Genomic DNA, 18,415 nt, shown 5'->3' with positions numbered 1-18,415 from the left:
CTGGTCTACACTTACCTGGAGATTTGGCGGCAGTTGACGGGACTTACGCAAGTTACGCAGAGTAGCTTGCGTAACTCTCGTTGGCTCCTGTGCTTCCCTTTTTGCACGCCGTCGTCACTGCACTGCGCCGACGGGAACCACGTTTCTGTCGACGCAGCACTATGCCACTTGAGGGGGTGGTTTACTAACATCGATTTCCTGATTGGGTCTACACTGATCCAAAAAGTTTAGACATACCCCTAGTCTAGGATTTTGGAAAGAGGGCAAGAAAGACAAGCCTGCATTCCACCCCCACTCCCCAAGAGAGCTTCATATACACTGTGATTATTCATTCTTTTAAATAATGAGCAAATCAAATAATATGTTCCACCCAATGAGATACTATGGCACAAGACTACCCCTGTACTGAGCATTTGGAAATTTCAGAGTATTGTTGATTATTAAAAGTATGAACAGCATAAATCAGATTGTAAATTATATATTACATGTTTATTATGGATTCAAACATTTTTGGAAAATGTACATGTTATGAAAAATCAGAAGTATTTACAATTTTTTGTAAGATAAATTTGTATTGTTCTAATTTACAATTCAAAGGAGTAATAATCCATAAAAGCCTCAGATCCTTTAGAACTGTGTTTACAAATTCATTTTCTCAATAGGAGGCAGCTACAAAGGTTATCACCGTATACACAAGCAAGAACCAGCTTGCTACATACATTTCTTATCAAATATCTGTTTTTTTTACACTGTTTATGGATTTCTTAACAAAAAGTTTATATAAATTTGTATGGCTTCAAAATTGTAACCTGCACCCATTACAGATGTATGTTTGATCACTTGGTAGAAGGCTAGTTTAAAATTGCTGAAAGTTAACTACTTCATTAATTTAGAAATTTAAGTAATACTTGATTAAAAATGCAGAGTAAAATAATTCTTGGATTTCAATAATAAAATAAACTGTCAGGTTAAACATACTGTTTGATTGCAAAGCAGATTACAATTAAGATTCCAGTAAAAGACTGTACCATTTAAAATGCCAATTACAATAAGAGTTAGATATTCTAGTTTATGTTCACCATTCAGTAAAGAATAACATTTTAACAAATTAAGAGCCATATGTACTGCTCCAGTCAAATTTAATTCAGGTTTGTTATAACAAGGAATACATATAAAGAGCACGTACTGTACTGCATATTGCTCAATAATGGAATCTTTTGTCTGTAGTGTATAACATGAATCAGAATTTACATAAGTGTCTAAGAGTCCTGAAAATTCATCCGTGTAAAGCTTAGCAGTCCAATTTGCAGTGGTTTTACATGAATTATTACACAAACAAAACAATTTATTATTGCTTCCAGTATATAATCTGAATAGATATTGGTATTTAGAATTATAATATACAGTTTCCATTTGTAGGTTATGAAATTATTCTGCCCCAAAACATTTGATTTCTGCGTTTAATAAGGGCTTATTTAACAATAGCACAATACGTAACGGATTTTTGAAGTTAGTAACTGGTTCTAAGAAATGCTACCAATGTGTCACTTCAGATCACTTCCCTATGTTTTGCATATAGCAAATAGATTAGATGACAATACAAACATTCAAATTGGTAGTTTTTCAGTGAAGTTTAAATTAATAACACAAATGACAGCATTTTTCTTGCTGCTGCCAAAAATATACCTAATGTATCTAAAAGGTATACCTTTACATTCATGTCACATGTACAAAGAGTACTTGAATCTTCAAAAATATAATAGTCAGAGCAAAGGGAAATGCTATATTTGTTTTAAAACGTATCATGTTTTTATCATTCTTTATGCATCATCAGAATTCACACATCTTTGGTGAGATTAAAGTTGAAACTTTAACACTGAGTTTTTCTGTGATTATATCAAAGTCCTGCATTTCCCTTTACAATGGCTGCATTTATTGCAGTTACCCCATGAGGAAGTAATCCAGTATTTTTAATTTACAAAGCAACCTCCAGTTATTGTAAATTTACCTTCTAAATTCCAGTCAAAGGAATTTTATGACGTTCTATGCAATTACACATAAACACCACTGTATGGAAGAGCCAGACTGAAAAAGGAAGTGAGGCACAAACAACAAATTGGACAGGCACAGTTTAAAAAAAAAGGCACACATTATGTAATCCATATAAAAATAAATTAAGTCTACAGCATTAATTCAAACAATCACAACTCCCATAAAATTTACTAATAGCAGAAGTAAGTATCTCTGCTGTCTTTTGCAATTTTTAACACATTGCACTTAGAAAAAAATTTAAATCTTACATATAAAACAATTTACACTTAATATACGGTACATGGGAATCACGTTATTTTTTGTATCCATTGTTTTCTGACAACTGATTTTATGGCACACGAATGCAACACAAGTGGATGGAGAGATTATATTTACTTCCGTTTTCTTTGCACAATGGCAATTAAGGAAACTGAAAACTTAACATTTGAATAATAATTTTGGAAAGCTAAAAATATTTTGTGCTTGCTCTCCTACTTTAATTTTAATGTTTACAGTATAACATACAATTTAATACATTTTCAATACAGCTAATGATTACTATTTTGACTTTCAGTTTATATAAATTTACTAAAATCTGAATAAACAAGTTTCCCAAAGATTGAAGTTGATCATTTACAGACAGTGTTGAAGTTCACTTCAGTGCTATTATAAAATTACATTTTTTTTCAAAATGACTTCTTTAAAAAGTGCATTTTTTTGTTTTGTAGTGAGCCCCCTACCAGGTCAAAGTTAAAAAAAAAATGCATGTTAAAATAGTGTTTGAAAGGTAGAGAAAATAGAGTGAGCTTCTTGTGCTCCTTTGATCCAATGATTTTCACAGGTTCATCAGCAATCTGCCATGTATCGTCCTGAAAAAATACAAAAAGCCTTTTGCAATTATAATACTTAAAGTAAACAAAACCATAAAACATTAGATAAAGCAAAGTTTATCAGTATTTTTCTGGAAACTGTGTTTTGTTTTCATCTATATTAAGCACTAATAATTACTTTCATTATGCATTCCAAAAGAACTCCATGCTTATATACAGTACCAGATCATTAGTAAACAAAGTATAAAAATGCTCCATACAGATAATTAGAAAAATCAGAGTTACATTAGTATATCACATTATCACAGATACATAAAAATCTCAATTTCTTACCAGTGGCAAATCTCTTCTTAACTAAGGAAAGCCGATAGCCAGTGCCTACTAGCTCTACATCGACTCCTGAAAGGGTGCTTCCTTCACTAATGAATTGCACTGCAAGTGTAGCTGGTTTACTGGGTCCTTCTAAAAGATCAAATTTTGCCCTGAGGGATCCAGAACCTATAAAAATGACAAAATTAAATGTCTTGAGATTGTAAAATAAAACAATCCATCTCACAAAACACAAGTAGTAGGCAGTGAACTAATATAAAGATCTCTAATTTTTGGGACTGTAGGAATACATATACACATTTCCATAATAGATCACATCATTGGTCTATTTGTCCAGTAGTCTGCTTAAGAAAAGGATGCTTCAGAGAAAGGCAGCACAATCTTCCCAGCTGTATGTGGAGGACAAATTTCTTCCCTGAGCTTCGGGTGATCAATCACCTGAAACGTATTTGATTCTTCTATAGTCACTGTTTAAGCTTATTGATCTGCAAATATTGCTAATAATCATATAGAATCATAGAAACAGAAGCTGGAAGGAACTTTGACAGTCATCAAGTCCAGCCCCTTAGGCCAAGGCAGGACCAAATAAACCTAGACCATTTCTGACAGTTGTCTGTCCAACTTCTAGATCTAGTGTGAAATGGTTGTGCCTCTGTCATCCTAATCCTAAAGCTTGGTCTACACTACAGACTTATGTTGGTATAACTGTGTCACTTGGGTGTAGAAAATCCACATACCTGAGTGACGCAGTTATACCATATGAACGGCTGATGTAGACAGCACTATGTCAATGTGAGGGCTTCTCCTTTTGAGATAGCTACCGCCTCTTGGGGAGGTGGAGTACCTATGCCAATAGGAGAAGCTCTCCCATCAGTGTAGGTAGCATCTTCACTAAGTGCTGCATCACTGCAGGATGGATCACTTGATAATTACCTGTTCTATTCATTCCCTGTGAAGCACCTGGCATTGGCCACAGTTGGAAGACAGGATACTGGGCTAGAGAGACCATTGGTCTGACCCAGGATGGCTGTTTGTAAGCCCAAACCACAAGAGGAACCCTGATGACACCATCCCCTCCAGTAGCTCTGGCTCAATCCCAACTACTACTTCCATTGTGAGACTTTGAGACTCTCTCTCTCTCTCTCTGTCCTTTTCTTTCCCAACCTTATTTCTACTGTTTCCTATGTATCTTGTTTTTCCTTCTGTTTATAAGAGTCTGGCTTAGCCACCCAAGATTGTGTATTTTGCAACACTGCTGTAACCCTGTGACCAGAGAGGCAGCTAAAAGCAGTGGTCGAAAAGGACCCGTTTGCCAGGTCTCAAAGTGGCTGATAAGATCTTGTGTGGTGCCTGTTTCTCTAGCAGCAAGGCTGCAAGTAAAAGTAAACACCAGAGACAGAAGCTTTGTTTTCTGTCTGTGCTGTTCTTTTCTCTTCCCTCGTGTGTGTTCGTCTTCTGGGAAACAGGATTGGACTTTAACAGCAGCAATAAGAACATCTCGAACTCATTTCAACTAATAGTTTCTTTTTCTCCAAAAGAATAGTTATCGCTATCTAAGGGACTGTCAAACAAGGGTTTTTCCTTTTAAACACTCTCCAGCTAAAGGGAAAGGGAACAAGGGATGTGAAAGTGAAAGCGTTACCTAACACTTTACATTTCAAATGCTTTAACTGATTTTCCTTCTTTTTCTGTATCTTTAATACAAGGTTTAAAAGGATTTTAAGTGGTATGTTTGCCATGGTCCTAAACAGACTGAGGACTCTGTATACCCAAACCCTAAATCTTGTTTTAAAACTGTTCAATGTTGGGCAGTTTCAGAGTCACATTAACACCTCTGACTCTTTGGGGCCATTTATTCCATTCTAAATTAACACAACTGTTCTTAACCACATTTCATCAGTAGATCTCAAAGCACTTTACAAAGGAGGTAAGTATCTAAATCTAATCATAGTATTTGTCTTGATGACCTAGGTGCAACTACAGTGGCAAAACTTGTAAACATTTTTGTGCCAGTGGAGCTCCATTGGAAAATGCTGTAATGTAGACAGGGGAATTGTACCACTGCAAAACAGGATTATATATTTTTCTAGCGTGGGCAAGGCTTTTGTCCAGTGAACTCTTATGTTTAATATACAATGAATAAAGATTGATTTCCTTTTTTTAGTTCCAAACAAATGTTCCCTTGTTTTCATATTATAGGATAGTAGGAAAAAGCAGCACTCAATGACTTCCACTCTTCCCTTCAAAATTAAATAAATCTCCCTTTTGGAAGTAAATTATTCCTAATCCACATAATTTCTCTTTGAAGTCAATAGGAGCTGTGGGTGCTTAACATTGCTGAAAATCTTATTGGGCTTGATGTAGGTAGTACTGGCCTGTATTATAGAGGAGGTCCTAATACCCGATCCCAGTGGTACCTCTTTGGGCCTTAAAAGCAATTTCCACCTCAGCCACTGACTGTGACCTATTGCACAAGTCAATTTATTTGAACCTTAGTTTCCCCGTCTATAAAGTGAGGATGACTGAATCCCACCTTTGAAAAGCACTTTAAATCAACTGATGAAAGACTTTTTCTAATTTGTATGTGTATGTTTGCTGACTCGGCTGCTACAAACGTCTACCTGACCACTGGCTAGATCCCTGCAGCTGAGCAGACAACATGGTGTTTGGCCACAAGGAGGTGCAACACGTTCTTGAACACTGAACTGAGAGCAAAGAACTCCAGCATTTTATTCTGGTATTAGCACTCTCCCTCTGTGACCTTGGTCAAGTTACTTAACTTTTTTTGTCTTAGTTTCCACTATCTGTAAAACTGGGATAACACTACAGTACTTTTTCCTACCTCAGAGGTGGTGTGACAAATAGTTAATGTTTATCAACTGCTATGTAGTAAGTGCTGAACATTATTATTTATACAGAGAGATAGTTGGGGAAGAATGTGGGAAAATACAGATGCCAGCATGAGAAAACTGAGGAAACATAAGAACAGGAGCAATGGATACTGAGACAATGGCATATGAGACAGAGCAAGGAAAAGGAGAACAGAGTATGAGGTAAATATGAATGAAAATGAGAGGTAGATTGACATATGCCATGGCATCTCTCCTCGCTCTTTAGTATCTAAGCTGCGATGCTTATATGCCATAGATACAGGCACCTTAGAAATCCCATATATTAGATCACATAGGAGATACTGCTTTAGAAAGTAAGTGGACAGAAAGGATAGAAAAAAAAAAACTGTAGACCGAAATGAGAAAAAATATTTGGAGCTCGACAGAATGTGTCAGACATGGAGAGAAAAAGTGGATAAAAATGGATGGAGTGAGCAAGCAAGAAAAGAACTTTTAGATTAGCATTTCATCATAATTTTTGACTGTCTCTATTGCTGATCCATGCTCCTGTCTCAAGTTAATATAACTGTAAGTTACAAAGAATGCAGAATGTGATTTTAACTGATATTTACCCAGTTATTGTACACTTTCTGCTTAGCTTAACCATTAAACTATGCAAAAATGGTATTAAAAATTACCTTTCCTTAAACAGCTATTTACTTCCATATGGTACTGAAATAGGCAAAACTTGGCACGTGCTGTACATTTCCTCATCCGTGGCAATGATTAGCCATTAGAACTGCTAGCTGTTCTGGAGTAGTTTCACCATTTCTTCTCCAACAGCTGCTTCATTAACAACTACATTTTGTGCTCCCAATTAACAATAAAATAAACCAGTCAACTAACTTGAGATTTTAAGATTAGATTTTTTCAACACCAACCCATTTATAATCTTGAAGAATTTAGCTTTTGTAAACATTTCAGGAGAATTAGGAAGTAACATCTGGGAAAGTCTGTTTCTTTTGTGTTATTTGCTAAGTGCTGACAACATCTTCGGTACTTTACAAGACGAAAAATGAAGACTTCCTATTCTGAGCAGTTTTATACACACACAAAGGATTGATATACTGGGATTCCCAAGAGAAGTAAGGTAGAGAGTTTTATTTATTTTCATTTATTTTGGCTGATGACTTAGCTTTTGAGCAATGCATGCAGAGTCTTCAGGGTGAATTTGAATGAGGTGGTGGTGGCTTGGTAAACCAGATGGAGGGCAATCAAGGAATAGGAGGTAGAATGGAAAAGGGTGCAGATAGCGGAGTGGGAAAAGTAAAACACAAAAATTATAAAAATATTTCTTATAATTAAATAGTTTATTTCTATATAAAATGACCAACACCACAATCAAACTTACCTCCATTCTCTGATTTTTCTGAAATACCAGATATTTTCCAATAAGCTTTCATCTGTTCTGCATTCCTAAAAGAGAAAGCTAGGTTATTCACCAGTAAAAGGAAGTTTTAGCTTATATGCTGCCCTAGATCCACCTACCTGGTGACCTTGGAACCACTAAAAGCAGTTAGCGCTAAGAAGAGACCATGTACTAAACTCAGAAGTTAGAGGTTATAAAAAGGCATTATTTTTTCCTCCCAAATTCAACTTTCTGAAAAGTAAGTCTACAATGAGGCACTGATTGAAGTAGGTAAGGTATTGGCTACACTAGCACTCAAGCTGGCAAAACTTTTGCTGCTCAGGGCTGTGAAAAAAAACACCCTCCTGAGCGACGAGTTTTGCTGGCATAAGTGCTTGTGTGGCATAAGTGCTCTCCTGCCAACACAGCTACCGCCACTTGTTTAGGTGGTTTTAGTATGTCAGCAGGAAAGCGCTCTCCCGTCGACATAATGTGGCTACACAAGCGCTCAGCTGTGCCACTGTAAGTTTTAAGTGTAGACTAGCCCTATGTGTGGCTCTACTGGAAAGTAACCTTGTTTTCTCACTCATAAAATTACCTTCCCACAGATAACCTCTCTTGAGAGATTAAGCAGCAGTAGCTGCAGAAGGTGGAGTAGTGACTAAAACAGTTCTCCCAAAGCAGATATTAGAAATAGCTTCAGCATCCAAAGCATATACCGACCTATAGGTAGAGTTGACCAGATGACAACAACTCCATTTTTGACAACTTTTGAGGTGGCATAGACTCTGGGGGTGAGCCCTGATAGAAGGATTGAATCTGGACTTTCAGAGAGAGGTGTTCAGCTAAGGGTATGTCTTCACTGCCACGGCAGCAGAGATCGATACAGCAGCATTGATTGAGCTGGTCTGTGTAGACCCACTCAGTCAATTGGAGAGTGCTCTCTGGTCAATTCCATTAATCCACCTCCCCAAAAGGCGTAAGGCTGTGTTGATGAGAGGGCGTCTTCCATCGATGCAGTGCGGTGAAGACGCCGTACTACATAAACATAACTACGTCGACAGGCGATACGCAACCAACGTTATGTAGCTTGTGTATCTTCCGTCGACTGCCATTGTCAGTGTAGACCAAGCCTAAGGAACTATGTAAGGGAACGTAAGAGGATGAAAGATCAAGCCCGAGGAGGGCAGGAGTAAGTGGCACTTCTGGTGTGGGATTTGTGTGTGTGGGGGAGGAAGGGGGGTAAAGTGGGGGAGGGAAACGACGGACGACTTGTGAATCCTGGCCTTAGAGAGTCCTGGAACCTGGCAGCAAGGAATTTGGCACAGAGAACCTTGATTGCCTGTCCTAGGTCCCTGGACTGGAATCCAGTGTAGTGGGAAGGCCTGGGCTCCCTAGCAGTCACTGGTGAGGTGATGTGAAGCCACCAAGAAGGGATGGACTATTGGAAGCCCTCAGAAAAGGGTATACGGACTACTGGGCCCACAATTGAGAGTGGCAGACCAACCAGAGAGAATTGAACATTTGAGTTATTTGGGTTTTGTTACACTGAGAGGTTTGGGACTAACCATGACCTGGTCAAAAGAGAAAAAGCAGACCGCAGGGATGCTAGAGGTGAAGAGCCTGCTATGTCACACCCAACTATGATGGGGAGACTCCTGTATTGAGTCCACTCTTCTACAACCCCAGATCAGGCAGAGCAGGGACTTGAATCTTGGTCTCCCACATCCCAGGCCCCCAACTTCCTAGCTAGAGTCTCTCTCTTTTTTTTTTTTTCCACCCAAAAATCTTCCCAACAAAAGTTTTTTGGAAACCAATATATCTCTAGAAAACATTCGGTCTTTGCAAAGTGTTCTAACCAGCTCTAGTAAATACTCTGCAGATTTCAAAGATTTAAGGATTGTGCAGGCAGGATGCAAAAACTGCAATAGTCCTAGTAGAATAATTTAACAATCCTTTGGTAACTGTACCCCTCCTTGAAAATAATAGGCCTGAACAACAAGGATAATTAATCTTGTCACAGCTTCTGCACTCTAAATAATTCTTCTATGGTACTTCCTCAAAACACAGTTTTAAAAAATGAATTAATTCCAGAAAGTCTGGAAACTATCCAGATAACACCACAGTACTTGCACTACATTAGTTTGTGAAGCAAGGTCCAGATGAAATAAATCAGACAACTTTCAACAAGAACCTTGAAACACAGAGCAGCACAATCTTGTTTTTATGAAAAATTCTTCAGTTCTCTGAGTTTTTTTACAACAATGAAAAGCAGCAAACAAATGTAAAATTTAAGGATCTAAGTAATTTGATTTTATATTATACTTACTAAAGCTGATTAAAATTTTTCAAACTTTAGAATTAAAAACAATTGGGATAAACTTCAACAAAATTGTGGAAAATTGCCGTTTTTCTACTGCTTATAAAGCTGGTCAAAATATTTTTACTTTAGCTTTCTTTTTTTTAGAAAAAAAAATCAAGAAAAAAATTCCAAAAAAACTTGTAATTCTTCCCCCAAGTCTGATTTGAACAATGTTAGTGTTTCCTTTCATTTGTTTTTCTGATGAATGCCATTTTTAACTGTTAGTTATTTGTTTTCACGTCATGCAATTTTTTAATCTTCTACCCCGCCAAAATCTGTGCCACCTCCATTTACAGATAGCCTGAGAAAGACAAATTTTATTTGAAAACACCATGGACAAAAAACTAATGATAAATTAACTACAAGAAAAAGGTTCAGGAAAGTTTTCTGCAATTTTTAAAGGAATAGATGACAAACTGATATCAAGCCACAGACCACCAGTTTTCTAATCTGTCTACAAATTAAACTAGAACTCAAGGAGAAAAATGTGCACCACTATATAACCTCAGTCTTGGTGCTGACCTGTGACGCCATGGCAGCGTGTGGGTTAACTGCTTCCAATGATTCCACAGTCCACATGACAACACACAAATTCAACAACATGATCTATGGAGGCAATTTAAAATGAAATGGCCATTATCTTAGAGCAGAGGTTCTCAAACTTCTTTTTTTTTGCAGACCACTTGAAAATTGCTGAGGATCTCGGTGGACCACTAACTGATCTTTCCAAATGTTGTTTGTACTATTAGCTAATTATTGTAAAGCACTTTGGACAAAAGCGCTATGTAAAAAAAAATAATAATTAACTTTTTTTGTTCTACAAATAAAAGCACAAAACTCATGTTAATCATTTTAAACTTTTTTTGGGACAAAGTTCAGGGAAGTCGGGTGGAATGTTTGTCAGCTTTAGCCTTAGGTCAAGTTCAGCATTCATCCTGCTTCTGTATTTGGACTTGAGGGCGTAAGCAATGAAAATCTTGTCTCACATAGGTCTGTAGTAGCAAATGGCATCAGAAAACGCACTGCTTTGTCTGCAAGTTCTGGGTAGTTTCCAAGTCTTTGAATCCAAAACTCAATTAGGGAATGTCTTTTAAATTCTGACTATAATGTTTCATCGCAAGAAAGCTCCAACAAGCACTCTTGTGCGCCATATTGGACAAACCAGAGGGCAGCTCACTGATTTCAATTCTGAGATTACATATCTAGTTGTTTGGTTCAGTTTCTATTGGAAAGTAATCTTCAAACTGTTACTTAAGAGCAGCAAGATGTTCTTCAATGACATTTTTTTTTTTTGGTCAAGAACCAGTTCATTTTCAGACAGAAAACCTTCCAATGTTGGGAATGTGCTGAAATCATCCTTTTTACGTGACTTGCAAATAAGTCAAGTTTTTTGATCATTGCTTTGATTTTGTCTTGCACACTCAATATAATCACTGAAACTCCCTGCAGCTCAGCGTTCAACTCATTTAGGCAAGTGAATATATCGGAGGGGTAAGCCAATCGCGAGAGCCAGGATGAATCTTCAAAATAACTTCTGAATTGGAATGGATGGTCTATTAGAAATAGCAGTACTTCTGAATCTAGCTCAAACAAATGAGTAAGTACTTTGTCTCTTGACAACCACCATACTTCTGTATGAAGTTGTACATGAGCACTACCCATTTCATTGCACAGTACACTAAAAATTCAAGAATTCATAGATCTAGTTTTTATGAAATTAACAGTTTTTACAGCAGAGTCCAAAACACCCTTCATTTCCACTGGCATTTTCTTGGCAGCTAGTGCCTCCGATGAATGCTATAAGTGCACCCATGTGGCATTAGGTGCTACTTCATGGATACAAGTCATTACCCCACTGTATCTTCCTGTCATTGCTCATGCACCATCGGTACATACTCCAACGCAATGTTGCCAGTCTATACCGCAAACTCATCTAGTAACTGGAAAAGTTGTTCAGCAGTTGTTCGTCTCGGCACTGAATGACAAAACAAAATATCTTCCAGTACTTTCCCTTCCTACTCATACCTGATGTATGCAAGAAGATTTGTCGATATCAAAGACGATATCAAGACATCACTCGTCTCATTCAATTGCAATACAAAATACCTACTGTTGTTCACACGTTTCACAAGAATGTCTTTAACATTAGCTGCCATATCTTGAATTCTGCGTGAGTGTCATTTGAAAGAGGCACACAATCTAACTGATTTGCTGTCTTCTCTCCACACATTATAAACGCAAATTCTTTAGCTGGAGGCAGCATAAGTTCTTTCCCAATAGTGTGCTTTCCCTGCTTTGGCGATTTGAAGGCTTGCACGATATGAAGCTTCCAGGGCCTTTATATGTACTGTTGCATAAGCAAATGTTGTTACTTTCCCTTGTTTCAACTCATTCAGTTTGCACTGAAAAAATTCAGGAGGTTTATCTTTGAAAGCAGCATGATTTGTCTCCAAACGATGCTGGAGATTTGCAGGCTTCAAGCTTTCATTAGCCAGCACTGTTGTAGCATTACACACATTGTGGCTTTGGTTCATCTTGTTCACCAGTCCATGTGAAGCCTAAACTGATATAGCTTGAGTCTTATTGTTTTTCAGCGTTTCAGTGTATTTTCATTACAGGTATTCATACTGGTTCCTGGTAAACACAGGTCTGCACTTACAATTTCCTTTGCAGATGTATGTTAACTTGCTGTAGTCTCATGTTCGATTTTGAACTTTTCACTGATCTCACCATCACTGGTTTGATTATTTGTTGTTTTCTTTTTCAAATATCCCGTTTTCAACCACAAATCCATTTCTGGGGGTTGACTACTATCCTGCTTACTGGACTGACAATCGTTACATTTTTCAAAAAAGCAATGGATTCTGGTACAGTCAGTACTTTCCACGTGACAATGATGACTAATAAATACAATATAGGTAAGTTAGCTGAATTGCGCATACACAGCTGAAAAATGCGACCAATTAAAACCAATTTAAAGAAACACACGTTTTGCTTCTGGATTAAATGTGAATAAAAATAAAATCACTTTTTTCTTCTTTAGCGCTGGCATCATCAAAACGGCCTTGATCGCCATCATCAGAAAAAATAAATCAAGTTCAGGTCCAAGTGCAGATATTCTCGATTCTTCCGCAACCTTTCTGCGGACCACCTAAATGGAGTTTGTGGTCCACGGCCCAGTTTGAGAACCTCTGGCTTAGAGGATATTACACTCCTCAGTTTAGTGCAAAATACAGCCAGTGAAAAATGTGTCCAAAAGAACAAAGTTAGTTGCAATGGTCGGAGCTACTATACTATGGTTGGAATGAGTGCATGTTGTCAATTTGAATTAATATAAAATGACTGGGTATTGGCTATGTTTTGGAGTGAAAAGTATTACTATCTAATAAGATTATACTCTGAAAAGTTTTAAAAAGTTACTAAAGCAATCGCAAAATTCTCTCAGTACAATTTCTTTTCAAGATTCATGACATTAAACAAGAGAACTGAAAGAAATTTGATACTATAACAGAAATGCATTGAATTTACCATTTTGCAGGGGGAAGTGACTGCATGTTTGTTACTCCTCCGTTTACTGGTACCACAACCTGTATGTTAGACAGCATACTAGGCACAGTCATAGACTCTGGATTGTATTTGTAATCCACTCTTACATCAGTAGTGCTAGCATTACATTTCCAGTAAGTTGCAAGATTCAAAGGAGTGGACTGGATGCCATTTGAAGATACCTTTAAAAAAATAAAAAAGCAAGACATTTTAAACAATTAAAATAAAATATCTACTTACTTATTGTAAGAATTATGGAACTGTAGTAACATCACCACAGTTAAGTTTCTAACTCACTTATAAATCCTGACTATATTTGAGATAAAAGCAAATTAATAATGACTATTACTAATGCTCTATTACTAATGGAGGAGGAGGGCCTCATTCAAAAAATATCACAATCTCTCTCTCTCTCTCTTTATGATATTCTCAGATTAACTGGGGACAGATACAAGGCAGATTGGGCTCAGAAGCTTTTCTCTCTTAATTTCACAGACTGCTTTTGTCAGATTTTTTTTGGGGGGATGAGGGAGTGGGAAGGAAGAGGAGATTGTTAATTTTCCCTCCACTCCAAAAATCCCCTTCTCTTTCTTCTGGCTCTTCCAATACAAAAACATTGGTGCCAGTTTAATTTTTAAGTTGTCTTTTGCATTCTACATTGCACTGAAAAAAACTGTCTGGAGAGGTCCTATTCTATCCCCACCACTTGTGGACCATAGTGATTTAATTGACTTGCAGGTAGCAGAGGTTAATTTAAGTGATGGGACAGTTAGACAGCATAACATTACTATTAGAAGCCATATTTGCCTACCAGTTAAAACACACACTTGGTTGCTTCTGTAGGCTGAGCACATCACACACACCAGGGGCTCCTGGCATCCCTCCATTCCTCTCACAAGCTTCCTGTGTGTTATCCTCCCATCCCCTTCTATTTCAGGGATACCTTGCAACCCTTTCCTTCATGCCAAGGGATGTGTCCCCCCATATCAGCTCCCTCATGTCTGGGATACTGTGTGCTTCCCCATTACCCCTCCCTGCACACCAGATTCCCCCATTCTCCCCCCCCGACCCCATGCTAGGGGCTCTATGTGCCTGCTCATACTAGGGTCTCCAGTTATTCCCCCAAGGGTTCTGTATGTCCTCTTCCCCCACCTTCCAGGGGCTCTTTGTATCCCCCTCGGCCCCTTTTCCCCCCATATCAGTGTGTCCCATTTCCCCCCTTGGCAAGGGTTCTGGGTGGCGCCCTCCTTCCCCCTATGTTAGGGGCTTCAGGTGTTCCCCCTTCCCTGGTCTCCCACACTCCCTCCCATGCCAGGGGCTCTTGTGCACCCCCAGTCCCATCTCACCAGGTGTTGTGTGCTCTCCTTCCTCCGTGCCCTCCCTCCCCCCTTTCTCCTTTTATTCCCTGCCAAACACACACTTTCTCCTTTTCTCTCTTTTTCAGGGCATCAACTTTTTAAACTATATTGGAAGATGGGGAGAGCTGTTATCCTGGAAGGAGTTTATGGATGCCACTAACTGATTCTGAGATCTATAGACAATAACAGAGGTAGATGAAGCTGCTGGATAGCAGCAGCAGGGGCTCCAAGTATCCCTCATTTCTCCCTTTTGATTTTTCCAGTTTTCACTAAAATCAATAGGGTTATGCCTAAGAATATTTCCTGAAATTTTGGAATTGACTGGATGCAGCATTCAAAAGTTATCACATTATAGACAGGCAGACAGAGAAATGCCATCAAATTGAGTGTAAGGCATCACTTCCCACAGCCAGCCAGATCAAAGGAAGCAACGTCGGAATACCATTTAAGTGTCATGCTCAGAGCAATTATGAGCAAACAGAAAAGTCATCAAACCAGGAGAAGAAACAAGAAAGCACTAAGGGCACAAATTGATCCAGCAGCCAAGTGAAGTCCTATAGTTTGGAACAGTTTAGTGTAGGTGTGGTTTAAGAACCATCCAACTAAATGGTAACAATCTGCCTTTATGCTTACACATAAACAATAATTCTGGTAGTCTGTTTAGAGATGTGAAATCTGCAAAAGTTTCTTAAAAAGCTACAAATCAAAAAAATATTATTTACCTGATATTTTAAAACATCGACATTATAATAGGAAGCAGATGGATTCTGCTCTGATAACTTCTTGAGGTAGACTGTGACAGCTTGCATATTCATCCAAAAATCTTTAGTACTGGAGTCACTTTGTGATTGATCACTACATGTAAAATGAAGACAGGAATCAGAATACAAGTATCAGTTTTCATATTTTGGGTGTCTTAAAATTACAGTAGAACCTCAGAGTTACAAACTGACCAGTCAACCACAGACCTTATTTGGAATTGGAAGTATGCAATCAGCAGCAGCAGAGACGCCAAAAAACAAACAAACCAACAGTACAGTAATGTGTTAAAAGTAAACTACTAAAAATAACGGGAAAGTTAATTTGTTTTGACAAATTAAGAAAACTGTTTCTGTGCTTGTTTCATTTACATTAAGATAGTTAAAAAGCAGCATTTTTCTTCTGCATAGTAAGGTTTCAAAGCTGTATTAAAGTCACTGTTCAGTTGTAAACTTTTGAAAGAACAACTATCACATTTTGTTCACAGTTACAAACATTTCAGAGTTACGAACAACCTCCATTCACGAGGTGTTTGTAACTCTGAGGTTCTACTGTAAGTAGTAGACCTTTCCCTTTATTTCTTACACTTTTCACACTCCTGGATTACAGCTGAATGCCAGTGGCACCATGTTATGGCTTTGTCTGGATTGTGTCTTCAAGTGGACATATTTTTAATATTAAAAAAACTGCCCTGTAGTGACACCTTGAGGGGAAAAGGCTACCAAAAAAGTGTCTTTAAAATAAATTTAATCTAATCTGAGATGACAAATACTAAAATGCCTTGATCACACTATGGAAGTTATTTACCTGTAACTCAAGGTTCTTTAAGATGTGTGCTCCTTATCTCTAGTCCACACATGGTATGCATGCACTCTATGCACCTGAGATAAGAGATTTCTAGCAAGTAGTGTCCACTGGGCCATGCCTCATGCTCTGTACTGAGGGTATGATGGGCAAATGGAGCAACACTTCCCCAGTTCTTCCTCTTACTGTGAATCCAGTCAAAAAACCAAGTTAGAGGGGAAGGAGGGTATGTGGTCCTGAAGGGGCGGGTGTGTTGGAGATAGAAGCTGGTGCCCGCCTGACATTAAGGAAGTGTAGGGTTTTCTCCCTGGTGGAAGAGCGAGGCTTAGGGTGGAAAACAGGTAGGTGAATAACCTGGTTGAGGTGAAACTGGGAGGCAACCTTAGGAAAAACTTGAGATGAAGCCACAGAGAGACTTTGTCCTTGTGGAAGATAGTAAAGGTGGTGAGAGGGTCTGCCATCATGGCCACTAGTTCACTAACCCATCGAGCTGAGTTAATAGCCAGGAGAAAGATTATTTTCATAAAATAGGTAAGTAAGGGCACAGGAGAATAGAGGTTCAAAGGGTGGCTTTGTAAGTGCTGAAAGGACTAGATTGAGGTCCCAGGCCAGGGTGGGATTCCTGATGGTCGGAAACAAGTTGAGTAAGCCTCGCATAAACCTAATGACTGTTCAATGACTAAAGACAGAGGAGCCATCCATAGGTGGAAGGAAAGCACTAATGGCTGCTAGGTGAATTTTTATGGAGGAATGCGCTAGACCTGACCGTGATAGGTGAAGGAGGTAGTCTGGGATGGCTAAAACACTCGTGGTTCATAACGAGTGATGATTGTCTGAAGCCCATTGAGTAAACCGTCGCCATTTGGCTTGGTAACAAGCCCTGCTCGTGGGATGTTGGCTGTAAGAGAGTACCTGTCGCAGGAGTAAGCATTGTCTACCTGCAAGCCCCATCCAAATACCATGCTGTGAGGTAGAGTGATGCTGGATTGGGGTGTTGGATGCAGCTGTGCTGTTGAGTGAGCAGGTTCGCTAGAAGGGGAAGAGAAATTGGAGGGTGGATCAAAAGGTGTAGTAGATCTGAGTACCAGTGTTGTTTAGGCCACAATGGGACTATGAACATGATCTGTGCTTGATCTTGTTTCAGCTTGTTGAGTACCCAAGGAATGAGCAGAAAGGGTGGCAAAGCATACCAGAGGCCTGGCGTCTATGGGATGAGGAAGGTGTTTCCCTGTGAACTCTGTCCTAAGGAGCCCCTGGAGCAAAAGAGGGGAAGTTTGCTGTTTGTCACCGAGGCAAAGAGGTCCCATGTGGGGGTTCCCCACCATTGGAGGATGTCCTGGAGAATGGGGTCATGGAGTTCCCATTTGTGGGACCGATGGAAGGAGCGGCTCAGCTCGTCTGCAAAGACATTGTCTATTCCAGGTAGGTGTGTCTCCTATAATGTTATATCATACTGCCGGCACCAGTTCCACAGGTGGATTCCTTCCTGGCATAGAGATAGGGATCTGGCTCCCCTTTGTTTGTTTGCATAGAATACTTTTAACATGTTGTCTGTCAAGAGCTGAACATGCTTGCCCTAGAGTAGTGGAAATAAGTTGTGGCAGGCACGTAGAACTGCTCTCATTTCTAGGATGTTGATATGCATCCTCGCTTCCCCTTGAGCTGTGTGGCCCTGTACGTGGGCACCCCAGCCCACGAGTGACAAATCTGTTATGAGGGTCGTGTCTGGTTTGGGTTGTTGGAAAGGTATGCCCCTCAGAACTTTGGAGGGGTCTTGCCATCATGCCAAGGAGGCTAACACTCTGGGAGGGAGGGAAACCTGTTTGTTCAGGTGGTCCTTTTGTGGGTCATAAACAGTCCATAGCCAATGTTGCAGGCAATGCATGTGAAGATAGGCATATGGGGTGACCAATGTAGATGCTGCCATGCGTCCAAGGAGTGAGACACACAGACGAACACGTGTGTGGATGGTGTTGTAATTGTGCAATGATGCTTGCGAGGGCAGTGTAGCGGTCTTTGGGAAGAAACATCCACGCTACTCGAGAGTCCAGCATGGCTCCAATAAACATGAGATTCTTGGTGGGAACGAGAGTGGACTTGTCCTTGTTGATGTATATGCTGAGGTCAGCGAACAGATCTTGTAAGGTCTGGATAGT

At 39.1% G+C, this 18,415-nt stretch overlaps 1 protein-coding gene and 1 long non-coding RNA gene across 2 annotated transcripts in view; one reads left to right on the top strand and one right to left on the bottom strand.

The window, feature by feature from the left end:
- Window positions 1–479: 479 nt before the first annotated feature.
- Window positions 480–18,415, bottom strand: part of FCHO2 (FCH and mu domain containing endocytic adaptor 2) — a 217,271-nt gene continuing 199,335 nt past the window's right edge. The window contains exons 22-26 of the mRNA XM_067568645.1: window positions 15,419–15,551; window positions 13,321–13,520; window positions 7,434–7,498; window positions 3,195–3,359; window positions 480–2,900 (exon numbers count right to left, since the gene is read on the bottom strand). Coding sequence (XP_067424746.1) covers window positions 2,878–2,900; window positions 3,195–3,359; window positions 7,434–7,498; window positions 13,321–13,520; window positions 15,419–15,551 — 586 coding nt within the window. The 3' untranslated portion in view covers window positions 480–2,877. The remainder of the gene's footprint in view (window positions 2,901–3,194; window positions 3,360–7,433; window positions 7,499–13,320; window positions 13,521–15,418; window positions 15,552–18,415) is intronic.
- On the top strand, window positions 12,513–17,714 carry LOC137166777 (uncharacterized). Its single transcript, XR_010923811.1, has 3 exons — window positions 12,513–12,710; window positions 14,783–14,887; window positions 17,404–17,714. It is a non-coding gene; the product is annotated as an uncharacterized lncRNA (long non-coding RNA).

The sequence above is a fragment of the Emydura macquarii genome, unplaced genomic scaffold, assembly GCF_026122565.2.
Source record: "Emydura macquarii macquarii isolate MOO-44397 ecotype Brisbane River unplaced genomic scaffold, CSIRO-AGI_Emac_v2 contig_2897, whole genome shotgun sequence".
NCBI lineage: Eukaryota > Metazoa > Chordata > Testudines > Chelidae > Emydura > Emydura macquarii.
This window is presented reverse-complemented; position numbering and strand designations above follow the sequence as displayed.